At 37.9% G+C, this 25,199-nt stretch overlaps 1 protein-coding gene across 1 annotated transcript; it reads left to right on the top strand.

Annotated features, from left to right (window-relative positions):
* Positions 1–564: 564 nt before the first annotated feature.
* CLEC12A (C-type lectin domain family 12 member A) lies at positions 565–18,708 on the top strand. Its single transcript, XM_068560447.1, has 7 exons — positions 565–1,003; positions 5,706–5,825; positions 10,428–10,526; positions 10,805–10,993; positions 11,846–11,997; positions 13,315–13,421; positions 18,427–18,708. Exons 2-7 carry the CDS (start codon positions 5,735–5,737, stop codon positions 18,593–18,595), a joined length of 807 nt encoding a protein of 268 aa, XP_068416548.1. The 5' UTR covers positions 565–1,003; positions 5,706–5,734; the 3' UTR covers positions 18,596–18,708.
* Positions 18,709–25,199: the final 6,491 nt, after the last annotated feature.

Raw genomic sequence — 25,199 nt, 5'->3', positions numbered from 1 at the left:
AGCAACAAAACCAAAAAACAAATCCACCAATGGTAACAAGTGCTAAAAACTATACTACAGACAAAAAAAAAAAGGACAGACAGAACCCTAGGACAAATGGTAAAAGCAAAGCTATACAGACAAAATCACACACAGAAGCATACACATACACAGTCACAAAAAGAGAAAAAGGGTAAAATATATATATCGTTGCTCCCAAAGTCCACTCCTCAATTAGGGATGATTCGTTGTCTATTCAGGTATTCCACAGATGCAGGCACATCAAGTTGTTTGTGGAGCTTTAATCCGCTGCTCCTGAGGCTGCTGGGAGAGATTTCCCTTTCTCTTCTTTGTTCGTACAGCTCCTGGGGTTCAGCTTTGGATTTGGCCCCACCTCTGCGTGTAGGTCGCCTGAGGGCGTCTGTTCCCCGCCCAGACAGGACGGGGTTAAAGGAGCCGCCGCTTCGGGGGCTCTGGCTCACTCAGGCCGGGGGGAGGGAGCGGTACGGAGGAGGCGGGGCGAGCCTGCGGCGTCAGAGGCCGGCGTGACGTTGCACCAGCCTGAGGCGTGCCGTGCGTTCTCCCGGGGAAGTTGTCCCTGGATCACGGGAGCCTGGCCGTGGCGGGCTGCACCGGCTCCCGGGAGGGGCGGTGTGGAGAGTGACCTGTGCTCGCACACAGGCTTCTTGGTGGCGGCAGCAGCAGCCCCAGCGTCTCACGCCCGTCTCTGGGGTCCGCGCTGTTAGCCGCGGCTCGCGCCTGTCTGTGGGGCTCCTTTAAGAGGCGGTCTTAATCCCCTCTCCTCGCGCACCAGGAAACAAAGAGGGAAGAAAAAGTCTCTTGCCTGTTCGGCAGCTCCAGACTTTTCCCGGACTCCCTCCCGCCTAGCTGTGGCTCACTAGGCCCCTTCAGGCTGTGGTCACGCCGCCAACCCCAGTCCTCTCCCTGCGATCCGACCGAAGCCCGAGCCTCAGCTCCCAGCCCCGCCCGCCCCGGCGGCTGAGCAGACAAGCCTCTCGGGCTGGTGAGTGCTGCTCGGCGCCGAGCCTCCGTGCGGGAGTCTCTCCGCTTTGCCCTCCGCACCCCTGTGGCTGCGCTCTCCTCCGTGGCTCCGAAGCTTCCCCCCTCCGCCACCCGCAGTCTCCGCCCGCGAAGGGGCTCCTAGTGTGTGGACACCTTTCCTCCTTCACAGCTCGCTCCCACTGGTGCAGGTCCTGTCCTTATTCTTTTGTCTCTGTTGTTTCTTTTTTCTTTTGCCCTACCCAGGTACGTGGGGAGTTTCTTGCCTTTTGGGAGGTCTGAGGTCTTCTGCCAGCGTTCAGTGGGTGTTCTGTAGGAACAGTTCCACGTGTAGATGTATTTCTGATGTATTTGTGGGGAGGAAGGTGATCTCCGCATCTTACTCCTCTGCCATCTTGAAGTTCCTCTCTAAGAAGTTTAAAGTTCCAAAAGTATGATGATACACTGTGTAATTCAGTATGAACTTCTCTATCAAAACAAACCCTCAGACATGTGAAAAGACTAAAGTATCCAAAAAACTACCAAAATATCTTCATTTATCTTTCTTATTCTCTTCTGATCCAGCCAAAGGAAAGGGTTAGCATTTGGAACATACGATCAATCTTCAACAGCTGAAACTGGGCCTTTTTCCACTAAGAAAGAAACAGAATATTGAGAAAATGTATCCCTCACCAGAGAACACCAGTGAATGTTTTATAGAATATCGTGATAACAGCTTATAATTCAATTGCTAATTTCATTATACAATCATATTAAAAAACATGTTCTCAGAACTCATGAGTATTTCATTTTAAGGCCATTTGGCACTTAGTAGACGCGAAGCATAACAGAGACCTATTGTTATTTGAGATAAGTAACGACAGAAAGAGAAACAATATAGGAAGCAATATTGAGTTCCAGCTTCATGCCGGTACTGGTCAATCTATGACAGGTGTCTAAAGTACAAGACCTGTGAACTTAAACTATTTTAGGAAAAATCTTTCCTTAAGAGATTAATTGAGGAAGAGTCATCAGTAAGATGGAATAGGAGGGTCCTCATCCCTCACAGAAACACTGATTTGACAACCATTCACATATGAAACACCTTCACAAGAGCAGTGGAATCCAGGTGAGAGATTACAGCAACAGGTGGAACACAGAAATAAGAAAGGACACACTGATGAGAGTAAGAAGGACAGTTTCACTTTACTTGCATCATGCCTCCCCAAGCCCATGAAATGCAGCACCACCTGGTAAAGAGAGTGCAATGAACATCTGTCTTTGTCATGAACGCTGGCACCCGGCCTGCCTCAGTGAACTCTGGTGCTGGGCCAGCCCCGTTCCAATCCAGAACCCATGGACCCGGGCTCTAGACTTGTTGCCACAGACTCAGGCTCTAGATCCACCCTAGCACCAAATTAGTCCCCGCAGACCCCGGCACCTGGCCAGCCCCTGTTGACCCATCCTCCAGAACCACCCCAATAGACTGAGGCTCCAGGCCCACCTCCATAGAACCAGGCTCCAAGTCTACCCAATAATTAGGCCGGTGCCTATTGATCCAGGCACTAGGCCAAACTGCCCCTGGACCCAGGTTCCAGGCCTGCATGTCTGTGGATTCTGGCACCAGGACCTCCCAGAATCTCTGGCAGGGCTAAATGGTAAAGGGCTTTCCTTGCCAGAGCCAGTCTACAAAGTGTGGAAGAGAGGACTAATTCATCGTATGTGCAGACATCAACTCAAGGCTACAAGGATCAAGGAATCAGGGAAAAATGACACCACCAAAGGAACAAAATAAAGCATCAGTAACCAACCCTAAAGAAGTGGAGATATCCAAACTGCCTGACAAAGAATGCAGAAGGGAGAGGGAATATTTTTAATGGTACTGTATTTGTTGAAGAATATATCCCATGCAGAAATTGTGTTTTTGAAACTCTTTGATTGACAGAACTTACTCTATTCATCGATGTTGTTTGGGTGGGCTGTCATTATCTTTGCAGAACCTTCCCTTAATCTCCTTATCATAAGTTTGTCAATTAAAGTTTAGGTTTTCCTGCTCTGGTACCAGCTCTTGTGGATTTTTCTACTCCTAGGCCTCTGCTCTAGGAAGCTATGATTCTCCGTTTCTACTTGTCTGTCTCTTCGATTTATGGCACAGTGGTTTGCCCTGTGACCTCAGTTCTCTGATGCATCTAAGAAGGGTTGTTTACTTTTAGGTTTTTTACTTGTTATGTGGATGGGAGTGATAATTTCCAACCTCCTTACATGCCACACGAAAAACCACAAGTAAACTATTTATTGTATAATCTTAGGCATAATAGTTTCTGCAATTAGAGCATGCTCATTCGTTGAATGGATGGATAATGAATAAGTAAGAGTGAGTACAATAAAAGTTAAGTAAAAAGGAAGCAACCAGAGTCATAATGTGACAAAATGTTTTTATTCCCTTAAAAAATATAAAGTGGATCAAGAAAATCATCACTTTAGTTTTTTTTAATATGTAAGACTCCTTAGGAAACAGACTCTAAAACTCTGGGATTTCTGTGTAGAAGCTTTAATGGTAAATGCCCTTGTGAGTAACAGCTTAGAGGGTGAGGGAAGCAACATTGGATAAAGAGAAAAGTTCATCCATACAACTCAGTTGCCACTGAGGCCTCAGCTAATCCTATGGGGAACTCTGGAGCTAGGCTGATCCTTCAAAGTTGCACATCTTGAGGCCAGAAGGCTGGACCTTTATTACCCCCAACTTGTCACCTTGTCTAGTCATTTGATGCAGGCTGTCCCTGAGAGGGGTGACTCCCTTTGGCAGAGAGCAATTCCCAGAAAAAGACTCAGCAGAGAGAATTCAGTTGCTAACATTCCCAGTAGCTTGGGAAGTGAGTACATCAGTCCTGACAGGAGTATCTGGGCAGCAAACCAAAGCATCTGCTGCAATCTACTCTCACACTGTTTGATCTGCTTGGTTAGTATATAAATGTTCCCTGCCCAGCCCCTCCAGTATTCTATTCAGTCTCTTTTCCTGGTGAAACTCACAAAAGATTAGTGGGACAAACCACACTCCCCGTCATTACAGTTTGTCTTGAAGTTGTAGCTAATATCCATCACCTTCCTACTCCACCACCATTCCAGTTCCACGCACCCTTGACAACACCCTCACCTAGACTGGATGTTTTACCTGGTAGGGTGATCAAGGTACTCATCACTAAGGGCTCTAAGCCCCTGGCTACAAAATACCATTTCTTACCTATTAGCTGTCAAAATTTCACAGGGGACTATCAAGAGATATCCTAGTGGGTCAGCTTGGGGCCAAACACGTGCTTCACTTTCCCTCTTATGCAGCAGCCCTACATTCTCCTGATAATCAGGTTTAATTAGCCCCGTCAGGATTGTGACTCATTTTCTTTCCTGCTGGGCTCCTGGCATAAGAAGTGCAGAGTAGCAGCCATAGCTTACACGTGAACGAGAGTCCCTCTGTGCTGCCTGGGGAAATTGTTCCCACTCCGGAAACCGGGGCTTCTAGACTGGCAGGTCCTAAATCGGCTAGTCTACTAGGGTCACTGTGCATTTCAGAAAAGGAAAGAGTCAGACCTTTCAGGAAATGCTCTGAACCTATACTAATTCCAGGAGACCCAAAATATCACCGTGGCCCACCAGGCAGAGTAAGAGCTTATGGAGGTTCGGTGACCAATGGAGTTTTAGTTTAGGTCCATCTCACAGTGGGCCCATTGTGTCCCCAAACCCTTTCTGTGGTTATTTTTCATTTTTGGAATGCACAATTAGAATATACTCAGTAGCTGGCAGAATTCCCCCTTACAGGACATTTGGTCCTATCCAAAATGTCCATAACACATTCGGTCCATAAGACATTTGATCTGCACCAAAAGGTCCTTGATACTTGGTCATATTTGGTCCTGTCCAAAACCATTTGGCGTGGACCAAATATGCTCATGGACATATTGGATAGGACCAAAGTTCAAGGACCTTTTGGCGTGGACCAAATGTCTTATGGACGTTTTGGCCAGGACCAAATGTCTGCTAACCTCCTGACCTGCAAAGCTGTTTCTGGGGCTTTGGTATACTGACCATAGCTGTCAGTATGCACACGCCCTAGCACAGCCCCTATTCCAGATCCCTTAGTATATTTCTTGTTACTAGAGAAACTAGGCGTTCCCTCGGTCCTTTTAGTCTATCCTGTACCTGTGTAACAGGGTGATGGGGTGGGGCTTACGCTCTCCCTCTCTCTGTGCATGTGTGATCTCCTGGCTGATGCAAATCCCTCTATCAGGACCTTTGCCACGACACATACAGGCCATGGCTGTAGACTAGTGAGTGCTTGAGGGCTGTGAGCTTTCTGTTATTTCTCTCCTTAAGACTTTTTTCCAAGAAACTCTATGTTATATCTGCACCATGTGGCACTGGTGATTTGTGCCCCTTCGCACAACACTAACAATATCCAAACACAAATTTAGAAACTACTTTCTGTGGTCAGTAGATATAGAGAAATGAGAAAAGGAAGGGATAAGAGGAAGAAAGATGCTCTCTGTTCTTCTCTGAGGCCATGTATGGCAGCTCGTTTCCGGGAGTGTGGGTGATTGGTACTGTGCATTAAAACCAGAAGTTTAAGGTTATAAGTTTAAGCTTTGGTTTATAAACAGAAGTTGAAAACACAACTCCTGTTTATCATCCAACTCTTTTAGTTCACCCTCTTCTTTTCTTTCTTTTTTTTGCAGTTTGTCGGGCTTTCTTTGCATAGCCATCAATGTCTGAAGAAGTCACTTATGCAGATCTAAAATTCCAGGACTCCAGTAAGACAGGAAAAATGCAGGAGTTTGACAAATTTGGGATAAAAGGTAAGATTTTAGGCTATGGATGTGGTCAGAGTGCAGAAAGTGGCAGAAGTATAAGAGCAGATGCCCTGCCCCTTGGGTGTTAGTGAATTGGCAATGAACTCTCCATTTGAATTTTTAATTAATCTTATTTTTACCAAAAATGTCCATACAAAATGACTATAAGTTTTTTTTTAAGGCAATGATCAGTGCATTGAACACTCAATCCTTTACAAATTTTCTGTTTTGTTTTCATATCACGATCAAGATAATTAGGACAGGATAGTACTTTCGTATGACTGGATTGTGAAACATTTTTTCCCCCATGAAAGGAAGCCATGGACAATGAAGACGTGTTGTCCAGGAAAGTCATGGCTTTGTACATTCTTTTTTATAAGAAAATGCTAGTGTGTCTGTGTGTGTCTGTGTGTGTGTGTGTGTGTGTGTGCGTGCATGTGTGTGTGTGTGTCCATGTATGTCTAAAAAAGAAATAGAGACAGAGAGACAAAGAGAGAGACAGACAGACAGAGAGGACCTTTAGAGGATTTGATTTGATTTTTTTACCAAATTGGGCCTATATTACTCTAAAAACTTTCCTACTTCTTTGGAGATCTTTTCCCAACTTTCTAAAACATAGAAGAGGTTCAGTTAAATGAAAAGACACATCAAGGACTAAAGAAAGAAAAGAGATAAAGAAATATTAGAAGATACAACATTCAAATCCACCTTGTGCCTGGAAGTTTTGTATTTTTTTATTCAAATTTAATTACGATAAATGGACTACTTGTGTTTCCTTTCAGTTTTTACTTCAATAAAGTATACCCTAATTTCCATCCTACTCAGAATCCCATATTTCTCTTATTGTAAGTAGCTTCTACCTCCTGGCTTCTGGCCTTTTGGATGAAATCTGCCCCAGTATATCCATACTTAAAATCAGTGTGTATAAATTAAACAGTACATATGGTGAACAAAAAACGTGGTGGAAACAGTGAAATTAGGAGAAGGGGACTAATAGAAAAATTCTCATGCATTCTTTAAGTGTTTTTTTTCCCCATACAAGATGTAACATTCTTTAAAGTTCTAACTTTACTGTGAACAGAATTTTCATTGTTAAACCTTGGAGCCATTTATCATCAGCATTGTAAATCCTGAGAAAGGATATCAGCTTAATTCTGTGGCCTTTTCCTTTAATACAGACTTTTTTAAAAAGGGTGGGAAGTTACTGATTTTATAATACTTCTTGTCTGAATTTCCCTGTTTGTATTTCTCCTTTTTTATGGTGTGAGAGGAACATACCATGAACTTAATATACCATCATTGCTCTTTACATATGCCATCACATCCTTTCTCATTTCCTGTCCCATTAATCATCCTTATTCTAAATTTGCACTTCAGAAATTCCTTGTCTCTGCAGAAATCTCGAATCCATGTCTCGTATGTCTTGTTGACTTTCTCAATTTTGTCTAATCTTCTCATTATTCAGCTTAAAGTCTATATTATGTAATATAAGTTTTGTATTATTTAACATCTACCCTTACTCTCTTACTCTCTTATACACCCCCTCCTCTGTTTTTTCCTTGAAAAATTCCAATTCTTATTAAATTTAAGTATCCACCCAGTCTGTGCCCCACCTGAGCAGCTGAACACTGCGGGTAAAAACACACAAAGTTTCGAGCCCAGCTTACTCTCACTTGATGAGCTTTGCTCCTACTTCACACCACCCCTTTTCTCTCTATTACCAGAATTTCCATCCTGCCATATCCTCACTCATACTCTCTGCCTTACTTCTAGATAATATTTACAATGTACTTCTTTACTCTTATCAAAAGGCAGACCTCCTCATTTGGCTCTAAATTTCAATCCAGGTGTCCTCCTCAAAGATGTTTCTTCCATAATTTTCTCCTTTCTCTCCTCTGCTATTCTCTCTCCTTCCTCTAATTACCCCTCCTTGGTGCACCAACATACTCTGCTACTCCTGTTTTAACAAAACACAGTCCCTACTTGGCCACTTAAAACTCTCCATTTATTCTTCCATTTCTTTGTTTCCTTTCACAACCCAACTTTTCGAGTGTATAGTCTTTGGTCACAGACTCCCAGTTCTCCATCTCTTGTTCTCTTCTCATCTGACTCTCCTGGGCTTCTGCTCTCATTGTCTCATGGAGACGATTCTTGTCTAGGTCACAGATGACCTCCTCCCTGATTCACCCTGACAGTCACATCTTTGATCTTGTACTACTTGAATTTCCTGCAGCATTTGCAAAGCTGAACAGTCCCTTTTATTTGAATACTTGTCTTTGCCCACTTTCACGGCCACGTCCTCATGGTTTCTGCTACCACAGTGGCTGCGCCCTCTCAATCTTCTCTTTCAACTTTTCCCCTTGTATCAGATTCCCTACAGATTACTTCAGGGCTCGGTTCTGGGTCCCCTTTTCTTATGTCACTGAACATGGGGTTCTAATTTCATTTCAAATTTAAAAGACCAAAAATAGAAATATTTATTTTTTCTCTAAAACTATTTCTTCTCTCCAATCATCCTCATCTCATTAATTACAAATATAAATACATATTTAAATACAATCACTAATTGTTTGCCATATGCTAGCACTGTTCTAATTGTGTTACAAATATTAAATCACTTAATGTCTGAAACTCTGTGGCTCTCTTTTTTTAACCAACGTAGAAACTAAGACACAGAGAGGTTAAATAACTTGTCCAAGGCCCCACGGGTGATACACAGAAGAACCAGGATTCAAGCCCAGGCACACTAATCTGAGAATGTGCTGTGCTATTTATCATAATGCTGTACTGCCTATAAATGTATACATCTTATTCTCTACCAACTTTATCAAGTTGGAGCTCTCATAAACATTTCATAAATTTGAACTATAGATTCTAACTATAAGATGTATTGTTAATCTATCCATGGGTCATTTTCTAATACTAGTAAAATCAAGCTACCATTCCCTCGTGCGTAGCATACTGAAATGTTTCTTGCTATTCTTCCTGCTTCCAATACTGTAGCCCTACAATTCATTCTCTATATTCAGTGACAGTGATCTTTCTATTACAAAAAAAACTCAATTATTTTCTCTTCCTGATTGCACCCCTCCAGTGGTTTTCCAAATAACTCCAGTGCCCTTACTCTGGCTAACAAAGCCTGTAAATCTGTCTCCTGACTTTTTCTTTGACCACTTCTAACATCATTTCTCACCTTGGCCACAATTCTTTAGCCACTCTGAATCTTTTCTGTTTTTCAAATAGATAAAGCTTTCCCCAAAATTAGAGTCTTTGAACTAGGTGTTCTTGCTGTCTGTAATTTCTTTGCACTGATTTTTCATGCTGATTCTCAGTGGCCATAAGATCTGAACTACCTGCTCTCTATAATATAACTCAGTTTCAAATCTGTGCATACCATATAACAATTTGAGATATATCTCTATCTATCATCTATCTATCTATCTATCATGTGTCTATCACCTATCTATCCATTCATTTTCTCTCACAATTAAAATTAATCTCCTATGAAAGCAGGAACTGGCATGTCTTGCTCACTTCTGTATTGTTAGCACCCAGACTAGTGTCCAGTGTTCAGATGGTATTCAATAGATAATTTTTGATTAATTGTATACATAAATACATTAGAAAAAGTTCGTAAGAATGATAGCACTTGAAGTCATGATTCTAACCTTAGATATGATCTTGACTATGTAATTCTTTTGCCATTAACTATTGTTCAAGGTCTAAAAAAGTTGTTTCACATTTTATTTTCAATTCTTTCTATATTTCACAGTATCACTGTATCACCAACTGTGATATGTAGGACATAGATCAGAAGTATAGTGAGGTAATGTTAACCCTGAATTACATTTTCTTGACATATCTAGCATCCATGTATACAAATGATGATAATTTAAATCACATAGTAACTTAATAATAATTAATTTATAATATAAAGTTTATATTATAAACTGGAGGATTTTTAGTAGGGAAATGATCTGTTTGGAGCCTCACTGTTCAGCAAAAAAGAAACATTCGACAAAAGTTTGTTGCTAAAAGCATGAAAAAATTCTGAGGAAATTATGCAAGTCTAGCCTAAGATCTGGCTGATGGGAGGACAGCCAGAGACATTACAGAGACAGCTGATCATTTATGTTCCACAGCCGAACTCTCAGGATTTCCTGGGGACAAACATAAATAAATGAAATTATTTTCTCTGACACCCCACAATTGTCGACTCAAGGAAGGAATACTCAAATCGACCTTTGTGTTAGCTGCCTGCTACTCAGTTTCCCCAATTTTGTACAGACAAGATACGTTATTTCCAGACTGATTGGTCTTCTCACTTCTTTTTCAACCCAATTTTTGCCTGTTTCTTGAATCAGCCTATGAATTAACAGCCTCTCCTTTGAGAATCAGTTTGCATGCGAAACAATTAACAAAATGTTTTTGACTTCTTCTTGAGTTATTCTCTTAAAAGTTATTTTAAAATATCCTTGAGTTTCTAGCAAAATGCATTCCTTCACCAGGGACATGGGAGGAAAGAAATAAAGGCAAAATAAATGAATGCATGAATCAAATTAAGATGTGTACCATTCCAGGTGTCTTTGCTAATTTTGCTTCCAACAGTACCACCTGCTGCGTCCCACGTATGGCGTCAAAGAGCCTGGGCTCTGACTCTTCTATGCCTTCTGCTGCTGATTGGACTGGGAGTCTTAGGAAGCCTATGTATGTATTACCTGTGTTTTTATTGACAGGGAAAACACCTAGAATTGCACGAGTTTTACTCTTTGAATTGAGGCTTTGGAATGATTATAGGTGATATGCCCACAAAGGGACTTATAACTAGGTACTTACAACACGGTACTTAGTCTCTTTCTCTCACTCTCATGAAATAATTGCTTCCCTAGACCTTTATTATTCTTAATACAATTCAGCAAAAAGGAGGTGATGGTTGTACTGAAGGATTACAATTTTTTATCATCTCTTTTTTTTTTAATCTGGAGTTTACATAACTTCGAAGATAGACATGGAAAAGTTGAATAAACTACAAAATTTCAAAGAAGAACTTCAGAGAAATGTTTCTCTACAACTAATGCATAACATGAATAGCTCCGAGAAGATCAGGAATCTCTCTATCACACTTCAAGAAACAGCCACCAAATTATGTCATGAGTTATATACAAAAATCCCAGGTAATCCTATATTTCTCTCTGAGTTATTTACTAGACAATGAACTAAACCTAGGAGTCACTTGAGAACCATTTCATCAACAGCTAGCAGCTTTTCCCTAGGAAACCATTATTTGGAGGAAAGAATTAAATGTGGTTGACAGAAGACTCACTGATATTTCTGTGCAGTTAGAAGAAAAACAGAATAATAACTATAGGCCCCCAAATTATCAGAAGATGATAGTTACTTACAAAAACATTAGACAGTCTACAGTTTCTCTAATCCTTCTCTAATCCTTTAAAAAGGACAGCGATGGAAGATAGGTCATCTCTTTACAGATGACCTCGTTCCTAAATTTCAGTCAGTGTTTGATGAGTTAACGTTAAGAAAAGAAGTCAAGTCTTACCTTTGGAATTGGGAGGAATTGGTCTTTTAATATCTCTAAGTTTCTATAGTTATTATAACTAAAACATGTTCTTTGTCCTCTTGAGAAGTCTTCCGAATATTCAGCAAGTCAGAGAGCTGGAAATGCTCTAGTTGGAAGAGGCAATGTTTCTTGTTATTACCTTTTATTGTCATGTAGAAATACGCAAAATGACAAAGGGAAAGAAGGAGATTAATTAATTGCTATTCAGGGCTCCTGAGGTAGGAAAATACACTGGAATCTGAGTGTTTAACTTCAAATATGCTCTAATTATGTTTTGGACACATTGTGGTGGTATACAGAAGCCTGGAACACAGGATTTATTTTCTTCACCTTTGATGTAAGAAGAAAGACAAGTAAATGTGGTTAATTTAACATAGAGAACAATGGAAATAATAAGAATTATGAAGATTAACCCCACAAACCAAATGAAAGTATGCTCTTCTTCCAGAGCACAAATGTAAACCTTGTCCAAAGAAATGGATGTGGCATGAGGACAGGTGTTATATACAATTTATGCATTACGAAACGTGGCAAAAGAGTGACAAGATATGTTCTGACCACAATGCCAGTCTGTTGAAGATTACAAACAAAAGCATGTTGGTAAGATCTCACGGATCTCTTCCTGTGAGGAAGGAAGTCACTTTCCCCATCATAGAACAGAGAGGAGTGAGGCATGTTGGGGAAGATTTGTATTAGTCCAGACATGAGTCTGGCTTATTTTAGTTGGGGTATGAGGTGAATAAAACTTAGTACACTTATCTCTGGGTATCAAGCCAAGGTTAGTCATATGAAACCTTAGCTTAGGACCTTAGCAGCAGAGGAATCTCAGAGGCTGAAGGGCAGATGGGTAGATATGGGGCACCCAGAATCTTTAGGTCTGCGAACATTTCCAAACTGGAACTTTAGGATCAACTCTTAGAGCACTATTTCTGAGCATTTATCTAAAAACAGAAGATCTGTAATTATTCCTGACTGTTACCAATTCCATAAGATCTACACAGGAGGAGGTTCTTTGTTTCCACCATTTTGTATTTTTTAAACTAAGAGAAAAAGCCAACATGTATTAGAATAAAAAGATAGCTTGGATAAAATATGTATAAAAAAGTAGAATTAAGATGGGGTAGCAAAGGCAAGTGCCAAGCAGATATATTGCACTGAGTTCCTCCTGGGTCCCAGGAAAAGTGAGTTCTCTGGAAGATTTATTTATATATTTATTTATTTATTCTAATATTTAAATAGTATCTCTATATTTTACTCATTAATTAGCATTTCTGGTCTTTCAGACAGTAATCCCATATTTATTTTTAAGCAAAAATATATTTCCCCAAAAGTCTCAGCTTCCCTACTCTAAGAATCCTTGCCCTCCTTTATAGAAGAGCGGAAATCAATCCATAGTCTCTTCCTTATCTGATTATTCTCAAATGATCCATTCATAGTTATTTGCTCAACGAATTACTGGAATATGAGAAAAAAACTATTACTTTGGCTACAAATTTCTGGACTGGTTTTGAATTCTATTCTATAACCACTCTCATCTGACCTTCCTACATTTTTCTCCTGCTCCTTGTGTTTCTCTTAACTTGTGTTTTTGTGAATAACCACCTCTTTTGCCCCCGAACTGAGTATTTACTGCTTAGCATTTGAATCCTGAAGTTTGTGACCCTCACTGACCCTAAGTTAAGGTTACACATGGATTAGTAGATCCTTCTCCATGTGAGACAGTAACTGAGGTATAAATGTTGAAGGAAATCTTACAGTAAGAGACACTTTGTCTCAATTTGTTTTAATGGCATAGAAAATAGTAGTAGAATGTCAAAGATGTCACCTTAGCACAGTAATTTGTAAGAAATTACATTGTGAGGTAATTTATAGAAATGGGAGAAAATGATTTTAACAAACAACCTCTGCTTCCTGTAGGAATTTATAAAATCCCTGAGGTTATATGACTATTGGCTGGGATTATCTCCCAGAAAATATAAAAACGGTTACAAGATCTTGGATGAGACAATTATATCCTCTGACTGGTTAAGTCTTTATTCTTGTTGAATTTTTTTTTTTTTTTTTTTTAGTATTTATGCTTTCATTTTATTGTTTTTAAGAATTAAACTGCCATCTCAGTAGTCTTAAGAGCAATATAATGAAGCATACATACATTTAATTTAGACTTTTGTCCATCACAGCCTCAAAGACTTCCCTGAAGTAAGGCTAGGATTCACATCTTTTTCCTTAAGGAAAGAAACAATACAGTAATTTCATTATCCTTCTACCCACCCACCCTCATTCAAACAATAACTGGATGAATTCAAGTCTAACACCGTTTTAAAAAATTGTCTGCTACGACACGTTCACCTGATCTGTCTTCCTGCATTGCACATATTTCTTAAACCTAACCAAAAAGAAATCATTTTTTAAAAGCCTACAAGAATTCTCTTAACGTGTAGAATTTTATCATGATATTAATATTTTTGTCCAATACACAGGCTAAGTGGTTTCATGCCACATTCAATTCTAGTGAATTTCAATTAAAACAAGTGAGCTCTTCATAAATAGTTGAGAAGCTTTAAAGTGAATTCGGCTATTTCCTATTACATGAAACAAAAAATGGTACTGGATTTTAACAGCTCCTAAATAGGGCCGTGAAAGGGAATCAAGTTTGCACCAGTCCAAGTACCTACAGTAATATGATAGACGCACTCACCACCATTTCATACTATTTCACTCCCATGCTTCTAATAACAATTTCTCACTAGAAATATTGTGTTAACACTGAACTCTAAAATTGCTAGATGTGAAAAATCACGTACTTTCACTTAAAGAAAAGTGTTTTAGTTATTTTCAGCTGGTCAAGGTTGAAAGGGCCATTTATATTATTTCTAACTTCAGCTCTAAGTTCGTAGATGACTTTGCATCTGATTATCCAAGATGAGAAGTTGTTTTGCCTGTTCCTGAGAGAATTAAATGGTAAATTAGCAATCAATTCACCCTTTGTCGAAAAGAAATGTTCTAAATTTATACACTGCAAACTATTTAATAAATGGTATCTGCATACTACACATTTCATGTTTACGTTATGCACCATTTTAGGGGGGAGGAAGTGCTTCACAGGGGTTTATTCAAAGGATATATAGTAATATCCTAAGAATGTTGATTTATACATATGAGTTCTGTATAAACTGTAAGTGGTCATCTCAGCTGGCCTGTAACAGCCCCTATAATGCAAAAGCTGACTCTGAAGGCACCTTATAAAGCACTGAAATTCACAATTTAGGTTACTTTTCTTTTCTCCAATACAAAATCATCTGGTAGTCTTCACTGTTGACTCCATGCTAAAACGTTCCAAGTTTTAGACTGCTTAACTAATAAAAGAAACAGGAAATCACTAATAGTTTTTAAATGTCAAGTTAGAGGAAAAAACCTTATCACACGGTAAGGAAACCTGAGCAACGCAAGTATGTGATTACAAGCATGTCCTTCATTAAGACAGTATTCAAATTCCTCCATGGCATGCAAATTATAGTTTAAAACCCAATAAACAAGAACCCACTTCAGTGGGGATCAAATTAACCCACGGGATCAAATTCTACCATGAAATGAGGAATTACATAAAGCCTGTTCAGCCCTAAATGTTTAGTTTAAGACAACGCGCAGAGAGGAACACACCTCATCTAAAGCACACCATTTAAACAGTTCTATAAAATAACGTTACTTAAAGATTAATTGGTGTGGTGCATCATGTGATTCCAACCATTCAGTAAAAAACATTAATGAGTACCAGCATCCCCAACAGCTTGGAGCCTACAGAGTTGATTACTTTGGCCGCAACTTTCCAAGTAACGAACACTGCCTTTCAATATTACAAACATAAATATTTCTTAGTACTGGAATTCCAACGTATTTTGGTGCTCCTGAGGCTGCCTACAAATGAAAAGGCATCCAAGTGAAGTGCCTTATACACCTAATATACCTCAAAATTTCAGTGCCTAACCTGTGAAATAATTTTCTACCATTTAACAGTCTGCCTTACAGTAAATTCTAGTAGATTTTTACTTTTAGGATTTTATTGTAACTTTGGGAAATTAGTGGTAAAACATATGCTTTAAAAAACAGTATGTGGCTGCACTTAAATTCACATAAAAATAGAGTTTTTACAACCCTATTGAAATTTAATCCGTTTACACAGGCTAACAAAATGTATCACAAGAAAAGCTAAATATTGGGTTTAACAAAAGCAATACTTTTGAAAGTGGAACGATGAAAACATGTTTTCAAATGTTTTACAAATGGTCACCTCTCGGTCAATTGACCACACTAGGGGAACAAAGTTGTTAAAATATAGTTGTGATCAACTGAGCCACTTATCTGCACTACAGTATAGGACTTGAAATCACTCCTAAGGTCAAGATTTAAAGCCATTTTAAGAGACAAGACCCTAAGTGTTTTACAGTCACCTCATTAAGAGGCGCTTTCCCTTCCCCAAACAGTCAAAGCTTAATTAAAAGATTGACTATACATAAGTTTGTTTCCTCATCATATCTTCAGTTCAAAATACTATTATCATTGGTAATACGGTTGTTAAAGTTTTATAGCTGGTTTCAGTAAAGGCGAATTCCCTACACTACAGTAGCAGTGTAGATTACAGTGAAAACTAGCTTCTATTGAAATTGCATCTTTAAAGAACTCTTTTCCATCAGGCTTCTGTACTGTGTTTAATAACGAAAAAGTTTCTGCGAATGTCTTCCCATTACCTTGACAAGTGAGTAAGGAGCTTATAAGCCAAATAAGGGAGAATTTCTGTGAGTAATACGTTTATCTAAGAAAATTACAGAAGCCAACAAAATTCACTAGGCTCGAATATGTACTTAAAATTGTGCTAAGTGCTGGGATTCAAAGAGGAATGAAAGACTAATTCTTCCCTTAGTTACTTAACCATTAATTGTATGCACAGGCTAATTAAACAATTTTACAGACGAAAAGAATAAAATGTGATAAATGCTTCAGTAAGGATACACGGAATAACAAAAAATAAATTTTGGCTTTGAAATTTGTGTTATAACTGACAGTTGAAATGGACATTTTTTAAAAAAATTAATTTATTTATTTATTTATTTTTGGCTGCACTGGGTCTTTGTTGCTGTGCGCGGGCTTTCTCTAGCTGCGGCGAGCAGGGGCTACTCTTCGTTGCGGTGCAAGGGCTTCTCATTGCGGTGGCTCCTCTTGTTGCCGAGCACGGGCTCTAGGCACGCGGGCTACAGTCGTTGCGGCTCGTGGGCTCTGGAATGCAGGCTCAGTAGTTGTGGCGCACGGGCTTAGTTGCTCCGCGGCACTTGGGATCTTCCCGGACCAGGGCTCGAACCCGTGTCCCCTGCATTGGCAGGCGGATTCTTAACCACTGAGCCACCAGGGAAGCCCTGAAATGGACATTTTTTGAATAAAAAATTTAGAGATTGACTAGAAGAACATTTCTGGTAAAGAGAATAAAATGAACATGGGCATGATATATTGCATATATGGGATATATAAAATATTTTGTTGTGGTTAAGACATGTGGTTATAAATATAAATGGATTCATATGTTGCATTTGTTCTGTTTATAAGGGGGGGTGTTAGGCTTATCCATTTGTGTTTTATAATTCCTTAAATTTGGGAAGCAGACAGGATTACACTGAAGAAAGAAACCAGAGCCTCAAGCTGCTGGATGCTGTCCCAATCTCACAAATTTATACGTATTTGCTGGTTGAGGACACATCAAGCAGGGGTGAGCTCAGGATAACTGTTGAGGTGCTGCCTGAATCTAAACCCTGAGGTTCCTCCATACTCACCACGTTGGGCAAAGTGGCAAATAGAAGCTTTGATTGTTTTTGTTGTTTTGTTTTGTTTTGTCTTGTTTGCTTTTTCCATCAGATAGAAATAGTATGTGTAGGAATAGGGGTCAGAAAGACAAGGCAGCTCTATCTTTGGCAGTCTGCAATGACAGCACAGAATGGGGGATAGGATATGCACAAACAGAGGAGAGAAGGTTATATATTCTGAAGACCTCATTTGGAGTGAAGTACTAGAGGTAAAGGTAATGTGAGCATCAGGGAACAGTATAGATGGACTCATTTCAAAAAGTAGGATTTCCACGTGTTTATTTGTAACTATTGCTAATGGGAAGGTCATCTATAATGGGATGGAAAACACAGTAAATATTTCAAATCATCAAGAAATAATACAGAAATAAAAATTATATCCTAGTATAGGTGAATACATTATTATGTATATATTTTCATATATAATATATGTAATTCCCTTTTGTTTTTTATCCTCGATGTTATTTTTGGGTTTGTTTCTGGAATTGGGATGTGATCAATAACATCTGTATTATGCCACTTCAAATGGGAAATTTCACTTTTGAAAATGTAACTGAGGAACTTATTTATTGATTGATCATTATTTATTGACCCAATATTGATGTTACATTTTTTCCCAAAGATAATATACTCAGTTTACAAGTTTGTCTTTAATGCATAGTCCCTCATCAGTAATCCTGTATTAGGGGCTGGTAATTATTCAGAACTTCATAGTAAAATCTCTGAAAAATGGCTGGAGGGAGGGAAATGTCACTTGGAGATGATATTGAGCTTAAGGTATCACAGATGAGGTTAATTCCTGGTTTTGGTGATTATGATTTGAGGAGGACAGTCTCAAAGATATACTACTGGTCCAATTTTCCTAGAGAATCTAATATAATTACATTACTCCAAATCATATTAGGTATTGGGAAAGGGAGGTGTCTGGAAATAAAGGACAACAAATATTCCAAATGTGAGAAAGCAGAAAAGGCAGAGAGAAATCAGGCAGTGTGTGACACTGCATATTTGTCAATAAAAACGAGTAATTTGGACACTTGACATTCTAAATAATGATTAAACTTTATTTTAGACAATGCAGACCCTAGGAGCAATGATATGTTGGGAAAGTAATTTTTTTTCTGTGAATGTGTTTCAAATGTTTGACTTGCCAAGTGTAATTCTTTATTTTCTCTTTCAGGTTTACAAGAAATACAAATGACTTAGATGATTGGATGTATTGTGGATACACAGAAAACACATATGTTTATCATACTAGGTGCACCAAGACTAAACGTATTATATGTGAGAAGCTGGCCAATCCAGTGAAGATTGAGAGTATACTAATGAGTGAAGTACCAGAAGCATGAATGTAGTTAGTGCAATTATTTTGCCCCAGCTATTATCCTGCAATTAAAGGCAACTTTAGGGAGCATACACCTTGCGGATCACACAAATGGAATAAAGATGCACTGAGACTACATTTCTGCCTCTCTCCTAACAATTTAAATTTTCAAACTTTCTTCTTTCTCCTCGTTTGCTAAGTGAATAGAACCTAAAGTCATACCTAAAGTTATACTTTATCATCCAGATACAAGCCAGATACCGTTGCGCATAAACAGTGTTTTGGGTGAGAATACAGAAACTGAAGCTAATTTTTCCTGCTTCTCCAGAAACATGGTAAATATCAACTTTACAGAAAATCAAAGAAAACTAAATATTGGAATATATAGAAATAATCAAGTGGGACAATATACATTGATTTGCTTTTTGGAAGAAAAATAAAACAGAATACAGTACTATTTCAACAGATGTAGAAAAAGCATTAGATAAAATTCAACACCCAATCATAATAAAATCGCTTAGAAAACTAGAAGCAGAAGATATCTTTAATCTGATAATGTTGACATTAAAAAGAGAAAAGGAAAAAGAAAATACAACTAACAACAGTAACAAAAAACCCTAAGCCTAACATCATATTTCTAGTAAAAGAGTGAAAGTTTTTCTTTTGAACCCTGGAAGAATATAAAAATGGTCTTTATCAATTATTTTATTCAACAACCTCTACTGTTTATTGGAGGTTCTAGAAGTGAAACAAAGCAAGAAAAAAATTAATAATATAAAAAATGAGAAAGAAATAAGATTTTTAGATAATTTAATAATGTACGTAAAAACAAATATAATTTATAAACTGTTAAATAATTTATCAAGGTCACTGATAAATTATATATAATATATACTCAATATATATACATCAATCATATTTCCTTGTTAGCAGTAAGTACTGCAAAATAAAATTTAAAAAGCAATACCATTGATAATAGCATCCAAAAACAAAATAGTAATAAATATAATAATAAAAAAGTGAAAAATCTCTACATGTAAATATTATATGCTGTGTGATCCTATTGCCTCACCCAAAGTTACACCACCTTCCGAGGGATCTCTATATCCAGTGACTGGTAAGCACGGCATAGCAAGGACCAGGAATCCACTGTAAGATGCCTCAGAGAAAACAATAAGCTGTTTGCTGTCAAATTTGCTAATATGTACCCGTTCCACAATGGAAGGAGCCATGACTCACTTTGACAGGAACAGAGGCATATTTTGGGTATAGAATTGCTTGTCCTGTCCATAGCGTTCAGCCAGAACCAATATCCACAAACTTGGAGAATATTTGATCAACTAGAATAGGACCTTACATAACACCATGTCTGATGCTTTCTAGCAAAGAGGTAAGGGCTTGGACAATTGACCATGAGATCCACTAGTTATATCACAAATTGAAGCCACATACAGCTGCAGGTCAGATAGCACAATGGTAAGACTCAGGGCCTGTTGAAAGCACAGTTGGAGAACCAGCTCAGAGTTAATACTTATGACAACATGATGCCATCTTCCAAATTATAATGTATACTTAAATCAGTAACCTTTATATAGTGCTGTGTTCTCAGCAGGTAGAATACATGGGTCTAGAAACCAAGGGGAGAAGCAGGAGTGATCCTTCTTACCATCATTTCCAATAACCAACTTGGGAGATGTGTGCCTTCTGTCCAATCTTGCCTGTAAAGGACAAAAACTTCCACCAGGGGGCACAACATCTTGTTAGATGAATCACTATCTTGGGATGAGTAATTGACGCCGATCAACAGGAGAGGGGTAAGTTTGCTGTTACACAATCGGGACAGGAAGAAAGATGTTTGGCATCCAGTTATTCCAGCTGAGGACATCTTTCTAATCCATCCCCTATTTTGATGGTAAAAAGACAAATTGCAGTCACAGCCTGAGAATGGTAGGATGGGCTCAGACCCCAGGTAGGTGACTCTAAGATCAGCAGAGGTGCTGAGAGTGAGAGGAATTGAGGAGGAGTAATAGGAGAGGGAGACGATGAAGATCAGTTGTGACTCTGAGCTCAGCTGCAGCGCCAGGGGCTAGAATTCATTCCACACACCTTCCTCTTACAAGTTTATTCCAAGAAAAGAGACATACCTTCAACCTGGACTTGCTTCACTTCCATGAAGGAATACATCTAGGCTGAAGAAACTTAAACTGTAGTGGACTCTATAATGTAATACACAGATCCCTCTTCAGGACTGAAGGGCTTATTCTTCTGGTTGCTGGGAGAGCTGTCAACATACAACTATCAAGTATGAGCCCTTGCCTCTGTTGAAGAGAATTAACTCAACCAAGGTCATGTTGCCTTCCCAAGGCAGCTCATATCCAATGATTAGTGATGTGGGAATATGAAGGCCTGGCTGTCCTGCCCTAACTGGGTCAAACTCAAAAGGTCTATACCAGCTTCAGAGCTCCAGCTGGAATTGACTGAGGCCTCACTGAGAACCCATCACAGTCCAACTTCCCCTTCTGCCCGACCCTGCTTCTTTCTGTTCTCTTCCACAGGTGGACGCACCAAGGGTGTCCCTGATAAACCTCCATCATACTAATCTTGTTTTCAGAATCTGCTTCCTTGGAAATCAAGCCTGTTAATGTTGCTGACAAAATTAAAGAAAACCTTAATAAGTGGAGAGATAACTATAAACTTGGATTAGAAAAGTTCATATTTGGGGGATGTCTACTTTCCCAAAGTTGCCTCTAGATTTAATACAATCCCTGAACTTTTCAGATGGATTTTTTTTTAAAGTGACACGCTAATTCTAAAATTAACACAGAAATGCATAAGATTTAGAATTGCCAAGATAATATTGAAAAAGAAGAATATTTGGAGAAAGTACAGTACTCAATAACAAGACTTACTCTAAAGTCATAATAATAAAACAGTTTTGATACCAGGATAGATATACATCCACGGACCCAGATCAAGAGTCCAAAAGAGAGGATATGAAATGAGGTGGTCAAAAGGTCCAGACTTCCAGTTATGAGATAAATAGGTCCTGGGGATCTAATGTACAACATGATGACTATAGTTAAGACTGCTGTGTGGTATATTGGAACGTTGTTAAGAGAGCAAATCCCAAGAGTTCTCATCACAAGGAAAATATTTTTTTCTTTTCTTTTGTATCTGTATGACATGATGAATAACTAAATTTATTGTGGTCATCATTTCACAATGTAAGTCAAATCATTATACTGTACACCTTTAACTTCTACAGTGCCGTGTATCAATTATATCTTAATAAAACTGGGGAAAAAAGAGTTTTGTTTGTTCAGAATCTTCACCAAGACTTGATATGGTAAGTTTTATTTTTACATTCTAAGAGTTATATAGGGGTGTCCTTTGTGATATTAATTTGCATTTCTCCAATGCATAATTATGTCGACTGTCTTTTTTTGTGCTTATTTGCCATTTGTATAACTTCTTTGATAATGTGTCCGTTCTAATCTTTTGCCCATTTTGTAATATTTTATTATCATTTTTCAGTGTTGAGAGTTCCTTATATAGTCTGGATATCAGACGTGTTATATCAGATATGTGAATGGCAAATATTTTTTCCCAGTGTTTGGCTTGTTTGTTCATGTCCTTAGGTGGCTTTCAAAAAGTGGAAGTTCTTAATTTTCATCAAGCCTAATTTTTAATTTACTTTGTTATTTTTGGATCTGCTTTTGGTGTTGTATCTAGAAAACCTTTGCCTAACCCCAAATCATAAACATTTTCTCCTTTATGTTCTTTCTGAAGTTTTATAGTTTCAGATTTTACATTTAGGTCTATGATCCATCGTGAGTTTTTGTTGTTGCTGTTTTTATTGTTATTTTCTATGGTGCAAAGTATGGATAAAAATCCATTTTTTCATAATGATACCCTACTTTAGAAATTAATATGCTGTCTTCAGTGAAAAATAATCAACTGGCCACATACATAGGGTCCATTATGGACTTCAATATTTTTCATTGAATTATTTATCTGACAATAACATCACACTGTCTTACATATGATAGCTTTTTAAAGAGTCTTAAGTCAGGTAGACAGTAAGTTTTCCAATATGTCTTTCTTTTTCAATATGTTTTTCAGTATGTTTCAATATGTTTGACTATTCATCATTGGTTCATGTAGAATGTCAAACAGACCAAGTGGGTTGATAGATCTGCTCAAGTCCACTATATACTTGCTGATTTTTTGTTAATCAATGTGCCTCATTTCAAAGGAAGCATAACAATCTGTTGAATTGCCTCTTTAACAAATTATTTTGTTGAAATAGTTCTCATATGCCAAATATTAGAATAAGAACAGGATGCAGGGGATAAGTTGGATCAAAAAGCCAATCACCTGGCCAATGTAAAAAGCAATTATGTAAGGAGTGTGTTCTCTGAGACCTTTTAAATCCCATTTCTACCATACTTCTGTAGTACTTTGAGGTAGTTGAAGGGAAAGGGTCTATTTTTTGGGAATAGTGTATTAATCAATTTCATCCTATCCCCACATTGTGAATTAATACATTTTCACTTGGGAATGAATGACCCAAGTCATTCCCACCAAACTGTTTTGGTAGGGACAGTTTGCCAATTTTTTTTCCAAGATAAAGTACATATTGTTACATGGAAAGTAACTAAGCAATGACTTTTGCCTTTGCCCAAATGGCAAAGTGAAGCTTTGTTTATGCGTGAAATCTCTTGACACTTGTGAGCTGCTCTGAAATGAGACATGTGACAGTGTGTTAGGAATTATGACAAATTGTGTTTAATCACACAATTTTCTCAAGGAAAAGTTCCATTAGAGTAAAGCTAAAATTAAGCATTAAAATGTTTATTTTTCACTACGTCAATGTTAACAAGTTATTTTTGCTACTCTGAATACTGGTCCCAAGGATGTGTTGTAAGTTGAAAAATCACCACTGAATACTCAAAGCATAATACGTCAGTAATAATGAGTCTCTTTCTGGTAACTGAAGTTTTTTCCATATCTGCCAATTTTTAAAGTCAATTAGTAAAACCCATGGCTAAACTTTCATTTGATTTTTAAAAATAAGTTGTCTGAAAAAAATATTGGGTCAAATTCTATCATAACCTGTCTTTTCCAAATATAATCAAGCCTCATTTTATTTCACTTTATAAATTATTTAACTTTTGTTAATGAAGATATTATATACCGATTTTTTAACAGAGTAGATTTCAACAGGACAATATATACATATTTGGAGGGGGTTAATTATATATGTTGGAAAATTTGACCATGGATTTGATTCATGCATGTGTATACACACACATACAAACACACACACAACTAAATTGATAAAATGTTGTGCCTTGTGTTCTATACTTTACCCCATTTATATCTTAAAATTTTACCAACACCATACCTTGCATGATTACAAGTTAAGCAATGAGAAATAACATATTAATTGATTACTTTACCTTTATAACATGAAAGTGTGTAAACTAACTTCATTAGGTCTACATTATTTTAAATATGATTTAACTACTTTGGTGTTACAAATATAGTTCATAATATAGCTTTAGTGGCTTTTAACGTATTTCTTAAAAATGCATATTGTTAACATGAATAGGAATAAGGTATTTTTTGACACTGTATAAGTCAGATTGGAGGATGATAATGATTACTAGGTTTGTCAATAAGATTATAAAAAATGTTTTTCATAAATTCATTGAACTATGTGGCTATCCTTTACTGACACAGATATACTAAAAACAATGAGATATAAACATTTTGTTTTAAAAATATGTTGGAGTTTAATGGAATTAATAGGATTTTGATAATTCAACATGCTCTGAGTATACTGGGTTCAACAAGTAGTCTCTAAGTGAAAAAGTATGATAGAGCTGTCACAGAGATAAATCTTAAGCTTTATATTTTCCCCCAAACTTGAGAAAATGAATGAAACTAATGACTAGGTAGCAAATTATTTTTGCACTTCTCATGGTTTCCAATTCTTTCACAAAAACTGGGAGAGGATTTAATCAGCTTATTAGGTAAATAAGTGATATTTGCTATTAAATAATTATGTAACCTTGGCAGGTAATTCACAAGGAATTCAAACAGCCGAGTGGCACTGCTAGAATGAATCGTTCTGTTTTCATCTTTTTATTTTTATGAACAGGAATTTTCTTAGTTTATACATCTATAAATAACAAAAAATACAAACTGTTGAAAACTGTCTCAATCATAATTATGTAAATGTACCTGAACTAATTATAGAATGCACTAGTGTCATTAAAGAAAGCATTTCCAATACATTTGTTTAAAAGTTATTCAAATGAGTGATACATTTATATTGTTTTTATCAAATGAATATCAATTACTTTAATTGTAAACTTTAATACTTAGAGATTCAATTTATATATACAGGAATAAAACAAATATAAAGGGGCCTCCCTGGTGGCGCAGTGGTTGAGAGTGTGCCTGCCAATGCAGGGGACGCGGGTTCCCGCCCTGGTCTGGGAGGATCCCATATGCCGCGGAGCAACTGGGCCCGTGGGCCACAACTACTGAGCCTGCGCGTCTGGAGCCTGTGCTCCGCAACAAGAGAGGCTGCGATAGTGAGAGGCCCGCGCACCGCGATG

This window comes from Eschrichtius robustus, chromosome 13, assembly GCF_028021215.1.
Source record: "Eschrichtius robustus isolate mEscRob2 chromosome 13, mEscRob2.pri, whole genome shotgun sequence".
NCBI lineage: Eukaryota > Metazoa > Chordata > Mammalia > Artiodactyla > Eschrichtiidae > Eschrichtius > Eschrichtius robustus.
This window is presented reverse-complemented; position numbering and strand designations above follow the sequence as displayed.

What these genes read in the sequence shown, in the direction of transcription:
- CLEC12A (XM_068560447.1), top strand. Translation starts at nt 5,735, where the DNA reads ATGTCTGAAGAAGTCACTTATGCAGATCTAAAATTCCAGGACTCCAGT. An exon ending in GGGAGTCTTAGGAAGCCTAT is followed by an intron (nt 10,527 to 10,804) that starts GTATGTATTACC and finishes TTTAATCTGGAG; the next exon opens with TTTACATAACTTCGAAGATA. An exon ending in GTTATATACAAAAATCCCAG is followed by an intron (nt 10,994 to 11,845) that starts GTAATCCTATAT and finishes CTCTTCTTCCAG; the next exon opens with AGCACAAATGTAAACCTTGT.